This window comes from Phyllostomus discolor, chromosome 14 (genome assembly GCF_004126475.2).
Source record: "Phyllostomus discolor isolate MPI-MPIP mPhyDis1 chromosome 14, mPhyDis1.pri.v3, whole genome shotgun sequence".
NCBI classification, from domain to species: Eukaryota; Metazoa; Chordata; class Mammalia; order Chiroptera; family Phyllostomidae; genus Phyllostomus; species Phyllostomus discolor.
Window position 1 is genome coordinate 48,916,329 of NC_040916.2, and position 12,702 is coordinate 48,929,030.

Genomic DNA, 12,702 nt, shown 5'->3' on the forward strand with positions numbered 1-12,702 from the left:
GTACATGTATACAAGGGTCAGAGGTGTAGATGATTGGTTAGGCTGGGCCCTGACCAAAAAGGTCCTAGTCTTGAGGAAATACCTTTATCCAATAGTCAACAGTGGTGAGTGTGTCCATAAGGGCCAAGTAGGATGGTAATGGTTTTAACAAGATCTCTTTGGAAACAATGGAGAAGATAACTGGAAGATAAATGGAGGATAGGAAAGAGGAAAAACAATAGCAAGCTCACCACTCTGAGGTTAGGAAAAGTTTTTTCCATTTAATACTAGACTTTCAAGGATTGAGATGCAAGCTTTTTATGCAATTACATCCAATGTTAAAATTGGTAATACATAATTTACAAAGATTAACATCAAAACAATCATCTATTTAGATATGCTTTTGTAAAAAGGAAATATATTAGCAGCATTTATATTTTCCGCAATCACACAGCCTACAGACATGCAGACTAACTGTATCTATTTGCAGTGATGTAGTGCTTTGCCCCGCATTTCAAACACCAAAACCCGCCTGGCAGCTAGGGGGTTCTTTTAATTTCGTTATTATAAAATAACCGAAAAATAAAAAAGGCATTAATTTCTACACCAGTAAGAAAAAACAAGTTTTTTGCACTTACCTAACATTTGATTGTCTAAAAAACATTTCAGTTTTTAGTCTTTCAACAAAAGAAAGATAAAATGACAGAGCGTAGTGTCTTTTGCTTCTGTTCACGCATTTTACAAAGTTTTTTTCTTTTTACTTTTTTGTCTTTTTTAAAATTTTAGTGTTTAACACTATTAAAAGAAATATTGAATTTTAAACTCTTTCTTGTCACTTTCCTGCTTTTGACTAAAAGGAGACTCCCAAAGTGCCCCTGTCCCCACCTCCCTCCCACCCAGCTCCCTGAAATGAAAACCAAAAGAAACCACTCAAATGGGCTTGGACATGCGATTTTCCCAGCTCCACATGTGAGCATCTTATACCCAGGCCTCTTAGTAATGTACAGTGCTTCTCTACGGTAAGAAAATACTCCAAACTATTTTCTTAATTCTCTTTTTTCTTTAATAAAATATTTATTCTGCTTTTTCTCTGCTCAAGGGGATCTTTGGCATCCCCTGTCTCTTTTGTCTTTTCCTCAAGATTGACATAGAAAGGAAAAAAAGGAAAAAAGATTTAATGGAATGGAAGGTGGTCAATGTTTCTACCTAAACAAGTCAGAGTGTCGTCATCATAAGGTAAAATGTACAATTAGGACAGCATTGGTCCAATATTAGAAAAAGTAATGGGGACTTGTTTACTATTGTATTGCTTGCTAATCACGCAGCAGATGTGTATATATACACACACAGCACACATACATATATATACACACATACAACTTGGCACATTTAAAAACCATCTTTTCTCTTATAAGAACATCTAAAATGTATATGCATATGTATGTCTGAGAAGACAACAAAGCAAAGCTTTTTAAATTTTATTTTTAAAGAGACAGTATTGTCTGATAACTTCTGGCCAAGAGAATGGGAAGGAAGGAAACACCCTGGATATCCCTCCTGACGACCAGGAGGGTGGAGGAAAGATGGAACTAGGGGTGGGGAGAATACACTGTCTCTTTAAGAGATGGACATTAAAAACTGTACAATTAAGAAAACAAAAGTAGTGTTTTCAATTGATAATCTACACTTACAACAAATACTCTGATAGGTGAATACTGTTCAACAGTTCATGTAGTGACTTTTGTTTGGTGGGGGTTAGAGTTCACTTTTATGTAGCTTTTAAAATGATTTTATTTTGAAATGAATCTCCATTCGCACAGCACAGCAGACACACACAAACCACAGCGCATAAACCGTACATGTGCTGGGGTGGGGGGCCTGGCCTTCTCATTAGAAAAAAATACTTTCGGCAGGTTATAAAGGTTAAAACAAAGTTAATTATAGTAAGTACTGTGCCCTCTGACCCCATGGGGGCCTTCCCTGTTCCATGATTCCATTTGGGGGAATGGAAGTAGGGAGAGGGGCAGCAGTTCCAAGTGCTTTGAGTTACCAACTCATGTTTAACTTTGACCTGGTTGGGCAAGAAAGGGGAGAGAAACTTTCCTAATTAGGGATTTGGAAAGAGGCCCCAGCTACTGTTTCTGTCTTAAGTCTCTGGGATAGCTTTTAGAGCCCACAGAAAACAGATGGGGAAGGCATGGGTGGGGTTCCTGGCCCTATACCTTTGGATTGTGATTTACACCTGGGCATAGGAAGCAGCTTCTTAGCAGTGCCTGTGGGATCAGAGGGTGACAGAAAACCCCAGCTGGGGGAGGGGCAAGTGTTGTAAAGTACCAAAGGTTTTGGTCATCTTTAATGTGCTCTATCCTCCTCCCTACATTATTCTTAACCTTCTAGATAAAGCAATGGAGAGGGAAACAAGTTAAATTGAACTGGTTAGACAGATCCCCTTCCTCTTCCTCTCCACTAGCTCCAAGGTTTATTAAGTACCTAATGTTAACGACATGGCCCCATTCCCCTTGCTGGATGGACCCTTCCCACCCCTGTCTACACTCAGAGAACAGGAGGCAGGACTGTTGGCTCCACTGGATCCGAGATGCTTGAGGTTGTCATTCTCTGAGGTTCACTTCCGAAAGCTGTTTTCTGGGATAAACAGAGTACGCCTTCGCAGTTTCCTGCCTGATCCTTCCTCCAGCAAGTAGGTCACATCGATGGCTGAAAACAGAACCAAGGAGGTTGATCAAACACCACCAGCCTACTCCTTATTCCAGGTTTGAACTCTAAGAAGATCAAAGGAGTTCAATGGTTCCTTTTCTGACCTATAAGCAATTTAGGCCTTCTCCAGCCCTAGATTAAAAGAAAAAAAACAAAACAGACTTCTGGCCAAGATGGAGGCGCAGGTAGACACACGGTGCCTCCTCGCACAACCAAAAGAAGGACAACAACAAATTCAAAAATGAAAAACAACCAGAAATGACAGGAAATTGAACTGTATGGAAGTTCAACAACCAAGGAGTTAAAGAAGAAACATTCATCCAGACTCAGGAGGGGCAGAGACACGCAGGCAGGTGGAGAGAACTCGAGGGCAGAGAGGACTTTTGGCAAGACAGTGGCTGGTGGACTCAGCAAGGTGGTGGCTGGCAGACCAGGTAGTCCCACATTCGAGTGCAGATAAACAGGAACAACCAGAGAGCGAGACAGACCACGCAACCCAGGGTTCCAGTGCGAAAAAATAAAGCCTCAAAGCCTCTGACTGAAAACGCCTGTGGGGGTTGAGGCAGCAGTGGGAGAAACTCCCAGCCTCACAGGAGAGTTCATTGGAGAGACCCACAGGGTCCTAGAATGTACACAAGCCAACCCACCCAGGAATCAGCACTGGAAGGGCCCAATTTGATTGTGGGTAGCAGCAGAAGTGACTGAAAACTGGCAGACAGCTGACCAAGTGGCACTGTTCCCTCTCGGACCCTCCCCCCACATACTGCATCATAACACAGTGATATGGGTTGCCCCACCCTGGTAAACACCTAAGGCCCCGCTCCTTACTACCTAACAGGAGCACTGAGACAAAAAAAAAGTACCAAATGAAAGAACAGATCAAAGCTCCAGAAAAAATAGAACTAAGCAATGAAGAGACAGCCAATCTATCAGATGCACAGTTAAAAACACTGGTAATCAGGATGCTTACAGAATTGGTTAAATATGGTCACAAATTAGAGGAAAAAAATAAAGGGCTACGCTAAGTGAAATAAAGGAAAATGTAGAGGGAACCAAGAGTTATGGGAAGAAAACTGGGACTCAAATCAATGGTGTGGACCAGAAGGAAGAAATAAACATTCAACCAGAACAGAATAAAGACACAAGAATTGAAAAAAATGAGGAGAGGCTTAGGAACCTCCTGGACATCTCTAAATGTTCCAACATTCTAATCATAGGGGTGCCAGAGGAAGAGCAAGAAGTTGAAAACTTATTTGAACAAATAATGAAGGTGAACTTCCCCAATCTGGCAAAGGAAATAGACTTCCAGGAAGCCAAGGAAGCTCAGAGAGTCCCAAAGAAGGTGGACCCAAGGAAAGCACACACCAAGGCACATCATAATTACATTACCCAAGATTAAAGATGATGAGAGAATCTTAAAAGCAGCAAGAGAAAAAAGTTACCTATGAAGGCTTGCTCATAAGACTGTCAGCTGATTTCTCAAAAGAAACCTTGCAGGCCAGAAGGGGCTGGAAAGAAGTATTCCAAGTCATGAAAGGGAAGGACCTACATCCAAGATGACTCTATCCAGCAAAGCTTTCATTTAGAATGGAAGGGCAGATAAAGTGCTTCCCGGATAAAGTCAAGTTAAAGGAGTTCATCATCACTAAGCCCTTGTTATATGAAATGTTGAAGGGACTTATCTAAGGAAAAGAAGATAAAAAATATGAACAGTAAAATAAACAACAACAAACTCAGTTACTAACAACTGAACCTAAAACAAAAACAAAAGCAAACTAAGCAAGCAACTAGAACAAGAACATAATCACAGAAATGGACATCACATGGATGGTTATCAGTGGGGTGCAGGGGAGGATGGAGGAAAACATACAGGGAATAAAAAGCATAAATGGTAGGTAGAAGATAGACAGGGGGAGGTTAAGAATGGTATAGGAAATGTAGAAGCCAAAGAACTTATAAGACCCATGGACATGAACTAAAGGTAGGTGATGCAGGTCGGAGGGGTGTGCAGGGCAGAGGGGAATAAAGGGGGGAAAATGGGACAACTGTAATAGCATGATCAATAAAATATATTTAAAAAACCAAACCAAACAAAAAAAACCCCCCAAAACTTGTTCTCTAGGGAGGAGATCCTTTCACCTCTCACAGTTTCCTTCCCAAGATATAACTAAAAGCAGGCCCATGAAAGAACTATACCCTTTTTAAAGAATACTTTCTATTCTGGACAAGTAATTAGAAGTTGTTCTTTCTCATTTCGCCTCCCCTCATTCTCTGTTTATTTTAAACGCTAGATATTAGCCTGATTCTTCTTACCATTTTTTCCCGGGATTTTGTCAAGGAGATTGAGCAATATCTGGTTGAGCCGTTCCCGTTGGTTATGCCGTCGTTCCTCAGGGGTACAGGCCGACTGGGCTTCTTGACTACTCTCTTCTGTTTTTTTTTCACCCTCACTGACTTCTGCAGTGGCCCCCTCCTGTTCTGGCTCCTCCAGGCTTGGCATCTCACTGGCTGCTTGCTCTTGACTGGCCAGAACCTCTTCAATTAAGGGCAGAGCATCATCCTCCTGGCCCAGGTCTTTTAGGGGTGCCTTGGAGCGCTCAGACTTCCAGGACGATCTGCCAGAAGGATATGTAAACTTAGAGTAAGGTTGAGAAGGACACTAGAGGGTGGAAGGGGCACGAAGGGAAGACACTTCAGCGTGGCTTGAGACCCTGAAGCCTAGCTGTTAGAGCCTTGGCTTAAGAGGTAAGAAACTTATCTCTGGTCTTTCCTTTATTATTATTTGAATAAACCACTATTTTCTGAAATTTAATTTCTATCTGTAAAATTCAATTTTTCTTCTTTCTTGCAGGAATCCAACAAATTCATAAAATATATCAGAGCTGGTAAAATTGCTTAGCTAGTTCTGACTGACTGCTTCATGTGCACAGAGAAGTATGATGCCACTTGGTAATACAATCAGTCCGACTACAACAGGTATTTCAATGAAATTTTTACTTTCCCTAAGTCTCTTTTCACATCTATTATCCGGCATCTTTTCCCCTTACGGTAAGGTACTGATGATGTAGGTAAACTAGTTATACCGCCATTCAACAGAAAAAGAAACTGAAGAAAAAGCCTTCAGCACCCCTTCTCCAAGAATACCCATTATGTACAAAACACACACAAATAAAAACTGCAAAGTCAAACTGCTCAGCTAACTGCATTTCTAGCTTACGTGTTTGTTCCTTGACAAAGGCCCCAAGAGCTGATATACCTTGGGGTAATGGGTAAAGCTCACAGGAACCTAAAAACGACACTTTTCTGAATTGGTCTAGACCTCTGTTCCAAATCCTGTTCTTCTTTATTGGTAATCCTTGCCAAGTCTCTTTTCCTGCCCTTACTCCTGACACTACATTGGACTACTCTGTCCGAGAAGCCCCAATCCCGGGGGTGGGTCTGAGTGGGTAGGTGGTTGTTCTTGCTCCATTCAAGTTGTTGGCGAACCCCTTAGGCTCTTCACATCCCCACTGGACTCACCGCCCTCCGTTCCTCTTGTAGTTGTCTGGAACATAATGAGGCTGCAGGGAAGAAAAGGAAGCAGTAAATGTACTGCAGAAGCTGGCAAAGCTGGATCATATGATCTGGGGCCAACTCAGGATAGGGAGGTGGGGAGGTAAAGGAAGAAAAAAATAGGGGCTAACTCCCTATAAGCTGGGTAACCCTATTTTAAAGGTGTAAGTTCAGTACTTTTATTCATTGGTAGGCAACAGTGGTTTTTGGTATTTTTAAGCCTAGGCAAGTAAAAGGGTAGGCTCACAATTCTTTTGTCCCATTCCAACTTAAATAGTTAAGCTTGGGGTTTCAAGCCAATCAGTGATCTGTTGACTGAGCAAGCAAGACCGGAGGTCTAGGGAGAGGAAGGGCTTGGTGGTGGGTAGAAAGAATATAAAATAAATACTATTTAGAGAAGTCTGAAAATAGTAATAGGACAAATGAAGACATAAAGGTGTGCTTTCTGGTTGGACTATTTCTAAGCATTCCATTTTGACAGCTATGAATTTTGACAGGCCCACTAAGAAGAAGACACGAGGATGAGAAGAGCTTAGTCCAGGGTTACATTATAGCAAAGAGATAGACAGGTGACCAAACACTTTATAGAATGATGAAGGGCATAAAACAATCAGAGGAGTAGGTTCAAAACAATTCGAAAGAAAAATACACATAGGAAAAAGGTGGATAAGAAAAATATTAACAGTGGTTTGGGTAGAAGGATAGTACAGTTATGCGCCCCTTAATGATGGGAAATGTGTGGTCAGGCGATTTTGTTTTTGTGTGAACATTACTGAGTACTCGTATACAAACCTAGATGGTATCGCCCATTACACATCTAGGGTATAGAGTACGGCCTATTGCTCCTCCATAGCATGTTACTGTACTAGATACTGCAGGCATCTATAACACAATGGTAAGCATGTGTATCTAAACACAGAAAAGGTACAGTAAAAATATACTATAAAAGAAAAAAAAATGGGCCCTGGCTGGTGTAGCTCAGTGGACTGAATGCCAACCTGTGAACCAAATGGCTGCTGGTTCTATTCCCAGTCAGGGCACATGCCTGGGTTGCAGGCTAGGTCCCCAGTAGGGGGTGTGTGAGAGGCAAACACATTATTTCTCTCCCTCTCTTTCTCCCTTCTCCTCTCTAAAAATAAATAAAATCTTAAAAAAAATTTTTTTTTTAAAGATTAAAAAAATGGTGCACCTGCATAAGACACTTACCATGAATGGACCTTGCAAGACTGGAAGTTGCTCTGGCTGAGTCAGTGAGTAAGTGGTGAGTGAATGTGAAGGCCTAGAACATTACTGTAAACTACTGTAGAGTTTATAAACACTACACTTAGGCTATACCATGCTTATAAAACAACACAAAATTAAATCGAGCACAAGAGAAAATGATGTGATTAAGAAATGCAGTGAACCTGAGACGTGTGAGTTTGCTGCTGCTTTAACATGGCATATTGTTTACAGAAAAATTTTTTTGATAAGCAGAAATACACTTTAAAATAACAATGAAAAGTAAATACATAATAGTCATTTATTATCATTATCAAGAATTATGTACTGTACATAATTATATGTGTTATTCTTTTATACAAGTAGCAGCGCAGTAGGTTTCTCTACACCAGTGTCCCCACAAACATGTGAGTAATGCACTGCACTAAATAGTACAGAGTTACTAGGTGACAGGAATTTTTTAGCCCCTTTGTAACTTTATGGGACCACTAGAGTTATGCAGTGCATGACTGGATACAATTTTCTTCTTAATGCTTTGTACTTTTAATATTTTATATAATGATGTCTTCTATTTTAAACCCAGTGACAAACAGAAAAAGCACTGAACTATTTTCGCCAAAGGTTTCTCAGGGTTCTAGATTCTACTTGCTTTTTAAAATTATGGGTGTGAAAACCAAAACAAACAACTGTAATACGGGGCTCAAGGGCAAAGATTATAAAGAGGTGAGAGAGAAAAAGGATGAAAACCTGACTAAAGTGTAATCAAGAAATCAAAAATTTCCTGAGACCTAGCTCATGCCAGGAAATGCAGAATAAATGTGTTTATGCAAACATCCCAGATAGAGATGGAGATTTCTAGAGTTTGGGAGGGAAACAGGATGACAAGCAGCAAGCCACTTGAGAATTCTCACTGTGTGAGATCCATGCATAAACTAGACAGTCCTGGTGTGTACAGTTAGGGTAGAAGGAGACTTACTGAGAAATCTCTTTTGGGAGTGAGCTTCTTGGGGAAGTGATCAAAGGCATAGGGTTTGGTGCAGACAGGATAGCGGTTCCGGTGAATCTTGTAAAACAGGTGTGCTGACTTGTCAAGCCGATAATCACAGATGTACACGTCTTGTTCCTTTACTCCTTTGGGTCTCCCTATGGGTCCAAACACGGTTACATAACCCTCCAATTTTCCCTTCTCTCCCTGAGCTGGCCAGATATTATCACACCACTGGGAGAGCAGTTAGACCCGTTAAGAGGGAAACACTGTAGCTATTACTAAGCTATTGGTGACTACAGAAGAAAGGAGAATTCTTAGACACAAGCAACAAAAAAGGAAAAAAGGTGTCTAGGAGTTGAAGGGCATACTATGGGATGGAAAGAATACGGAAATGATTATTGGAGTGCTACAGGGATTTTTGAGGGGAAAACAGAGCAGAATATGAGGAAGTTATGAGAAAAGAAGGGCAGTATAAATAAGGAAAGTGTATTTGGAAATGAACACTTTATAACTGGGGGAACGGAAGTGTCATTGGTATCACAAAGCTCCAAGTAGTTAAATTTTTGAATAGGATATATATTCTTTTGGACCACTCTGCTATGACACTGAGAGAGCTAGGCAACTAAACTCTGCAACAACTTATACGCTGAACTTTTTTACTGTGAGCCATAAACTGGGCTAAGTGCTTTTGTAGATGATTTCATTTAATCCTTACAAAACCCTCTAAAATAGAAACTAATCCCCATTTTTTATTTAACCTCTATTGTATTTCCCCCCATTATCACAGTCCCTTTATAACTTCCCCTACCCCATAATCCCTATTTACAATAGGTAAAGTCCAAGGATACATAGGTAAAAAGTGGTGGAATGGGAATTATGAAATTAGCCTATATTGTTAACCATGAAGCTTATAAAACTTTTGTGCTTTTCTTTTGTTTGTTTAATGTATAGAGTTGACGATGGCCTTAAGAATATTGGAACCGGTGGTGAAGGAATATTATATTCCCACAAACATTACGAGAGTGCCAACTACACACTATTACAAATGAAAAAAAAGAAAAAGAATAAACATTATTGAGTACCAAGCACTTGGTAAAAGAAAGAAGAAAATAGCCCTGGTTGGTGTGGCTCAGTGGATTGAGCACTGGCCCGCAAACCAAAGTCTCCGGTTCCCAGTCAGGGTACATGCCTGGGTTGTTGGGCCAGGTCCCTGGTTGGGGGTACACAAGAGGCAACCACACACTGATGTTTCTCTCCCTCCCTTCTCCTTTCTCTAAAGATAAATAAATAAAATCTTGAAAAAAAAAGAAATAACATAGTATAGTTCTCTAACTTTGGACAATCTTTTATCAGACACAAACGGTAAGAATGGAGTGGGCAATTATAGCTCAATAATTAGGGGATAGGTCATTTCTTAAGTAGCCCAGATCATATTACCTTTACAATATGTATAAAGGTCTAATACACAGCAGGTCCCCACTACTGCCTCCAAGGGAATGATCTCATAGAGTGGCACCCGAAATAATTCATTGTGATAGAACCGACGTGATGGAGAATGGTGAGTTTCATGGGGACGGAAATAATGGTGGCCAAAGGCAAACCGTTCCTCCCTAAAAAAAGAAAAGACAAGGGAGAGGTTTAGTTGCTTAGCAAGATCCTAGTGAATATTAGGCTCTGTGCAGGGAGGGCACAACTGGAAGAAAGAGATAGGATCTCAACACATACTTTTCATTCTTCCAAAGCTTCTCAATGCGGAAGATGTCAAGTTTATCTCTGTTAATGTGAGATAACAGTCGATAGGACTGACGGACTGGGTGGCCATCAGGGGTGCGTCGACTATCCCTCATCAGATATACACAGTCACCTAGGAAGGCAGAGAACACAGGAGAAGGTTAAAGTGATTCCTGCATGAATTCTTAAATTTGTTTTTAATTTATTGATTTTAGAGAGAGGAAAGGAGTGAGAGAAACATTGGTTTGTTGTTTCACTTACTTACACATTCATTGGTTGATTCTTGTATGCGCCCTGACCAGGGATTGAACCCAGGATGACACTCTAACCAAATGAGATACCTGGCCAGGGCCTATTCCTGTGTGAATTAGGAACCCTTGGTCTGACCCATGGTCTACACAGAAAGAACTTAAAATCTAAAACAATATATTCAACCAGCAGACTAATGGTAATAATAAACTCTAGACAATGAAAGTGACATGACTGACATCATCTTCCATACTTTTAGAATCCCCTATGTCCTTCCTAGTCTTAAAATTAGCTTTCTAACATCCTATTCTCTCCACATTAGTTTTATTTGGTAAAGGGGAAATGTATATAAGCCTAAGGACTGAAGGATATAAAAATCTTAATGTTATTGCTACTGAAGGTCATATGGAGTCAATGACTATTGTGCAGATAACAGACACCTTCTACTATCCAGAAAGGTCAGCTTTGACAAGCAGGGCGGGCTCCTGTGTACGCACCTTGACGAAGCAGCAAGTCATCTCGGAGCAAACAGATGAAGTAGACACAGCCAGGTTGGGCATAATGGGGCCGAGGGATCATGGGTACCTCCTGAGAAGAGCAGAATGCCAATAGATGAGGGCTGGGACTACTACATCCAGCCTCTTGCTGATCTCTATTCAAGAGGAAGAGAACTAAAACCAGGAATTCCCAACCAATTAAGACTTAACTTTTAGTCATTTTGATACACCGCAGATATATAACAAAATGTGAAAGCAAGTGGAGTTGTTAAACTTGGGAAAATAAAGGTAGAGGACAAAACGAATAGGCTAAGTACCCCAAACTATACGCTATGAAACACTAATTGTGTGGTTGTTCTGTGCCATCTAGAAGGCATCTGAAAATGTGTAAATGCGAACTTGGTCACAACAACTGGGGGAGCTACTAGCATTTAGAGCCCACAGGTGAGGGGTGCCAAGTATTCTCCAATGCATCCCTCACAACAAAGAGCTGCACACTCAAATGGCATTAGCAACACTGTTAAAAAATAATGCCTAAATACCTCTTTTTTTATAGAGGTGACTTTCCCAGTAGCACACACATAAATATAGTAGAGCCAAGAAAAAAATGCCATTTAATACCTTGGGCAAGTTACCCAACCCATAGTCTCTCCTGGAGTGTGGGGCTACGGTTAACCTTTGTCAACTCTGAGTCCAGTGCTCTTTTCACTTAAACACTGCTTGACATAAGTGGTATTTATAGTACCAGGTTTTACAAGCAACTTCTTTTATAAATAGTTGATAGTGTTTATAAAAACCATAGTTTTATACAGTATTATTCCTTCCACAGGTTTCTAGGTATTTCATTTCCCTTTGATCACACTCCTAAGAAAAGAAAGGGCAGAATTATTACCCTCAATGTCAAGTGTAAGGAACTGATGCCCAGAAGGTTGGAGTGACTTATTTAAGGCAATTTCATACACCAGGAGCAGGGCAGGCAAGATATCATGTACCACATCTCCTATTTTTAGATCAGAGTATTATCAGAGGACAGCTTACTCTGTCCATGGGCCTTGGGTCACATTGCTCACACAGGTAGTGCTCCACATCTGAGTTCACTCCCATACAGTCACAGTGCTGCCACACCTGTAGAGAAAACAAGTGTAGTGGGGGGAGAGAGGGGAAGTCTTAAGACTTACTGAGAAGTCCTGGGGGTTAAGAATAAAAAAATTAACAACAAGAGAGGGCAAAATAAAACAGGAATTAACTAAGAGATAAGTGGGCATGTGAAAAATTGGATAAAATAGGGGCAAAAAGAAGAAAGCCTTGTCTGAACACTAGTATACAGACTGGTTCACAATACAGATCTGGGCAAATCAAATAGAAAGATGGATAGTGAATGGGAAAAATGAATGAATACAGTACCAAATATATTACTTAATAAATAATATACATCAGTGATATAGTTACTATGAAAGGCTTTAACAGTTACAAAATATTTTTACTTATCTTTATCTAATTATATTTCCCAACAATCTTATGTGTTACTCATAGCTCCACTTTCCATAGAAGATTACAATTTAGATATATCAAATGCAGACACTCGGGCTTAAATAGAGGCCTTGACTCCTTCATCAGGAGCTCTACAATACTACACTCCATCTGTATTAATGCTATAAAGAGTGTAGTACCTCTTCAAGGTAAGGCACTACCTTAAATACTATCATTCTTCTTGATCCACGTGGGAAGTAGGCAGAAAGAAGGGAAGGATAAAATGAAAGAGACAGATAT

The 12,702-nt window shown here is 40.4% G+C and overlaps 1 protein-coding gene across 4 annotated transcripts in view; it reads right to left on the reverse strand.

The window, feature by feature from the left end:
* Nucleotides 1-239: 239 nt before the first annotated feature.
* The window catches only part of ASH1L (ASH1 like histone lysine methyltransferase), a 230,349-nt gene continuing 217,886 nt past the window's right edge, over nucleotides 240-12,702 (reverse strand). For all 4 annotated transcript variants that reach the window (XM_036015489.1, XM_028503256.2, XM_036015487.1 and 1 more), the window contains 8 exons: nucleotides 11,971-12,057; nucleotides 10,933-11,023; nucleotides 10,181-10,319; nucleotides 9,893-10,065; nucleotides 8,444-8,610; nucleotides 6,214-6,254; nucleotides 5,008-5,309; nucleotides 240-2,694 (listed from right to left, as the gene is read on the reverse strand). In XM_036015489.1, coding sequence (XP_035871382.1) covers nucleotides 2,603-2,694; nucleotides 5,008-5,309; nucleotides 6,214-6,254; nucleotides 8,444-8,610; nucleotides 9,893-10,065; nucleotides 10,181-10,319; nucleotides 10,933-11,023; nucleotides 11,971-12,057 — 1,092 coding nt within the window. In that variant the 3' untranslated portion in view covers nucleotides 240-2,602. The remainder of the gene's footprint in view (nucleotides 2,695-5,007; nucleotides 5,310-6,213; nucleotides 6,255-8,443; nucleotides 8,611-9,892; nucleotides 10,066-10,180; nucleotides 10,320-10,932; nucleotides 11,024-11,970; nucleotides 12,058-12,702) is intronic.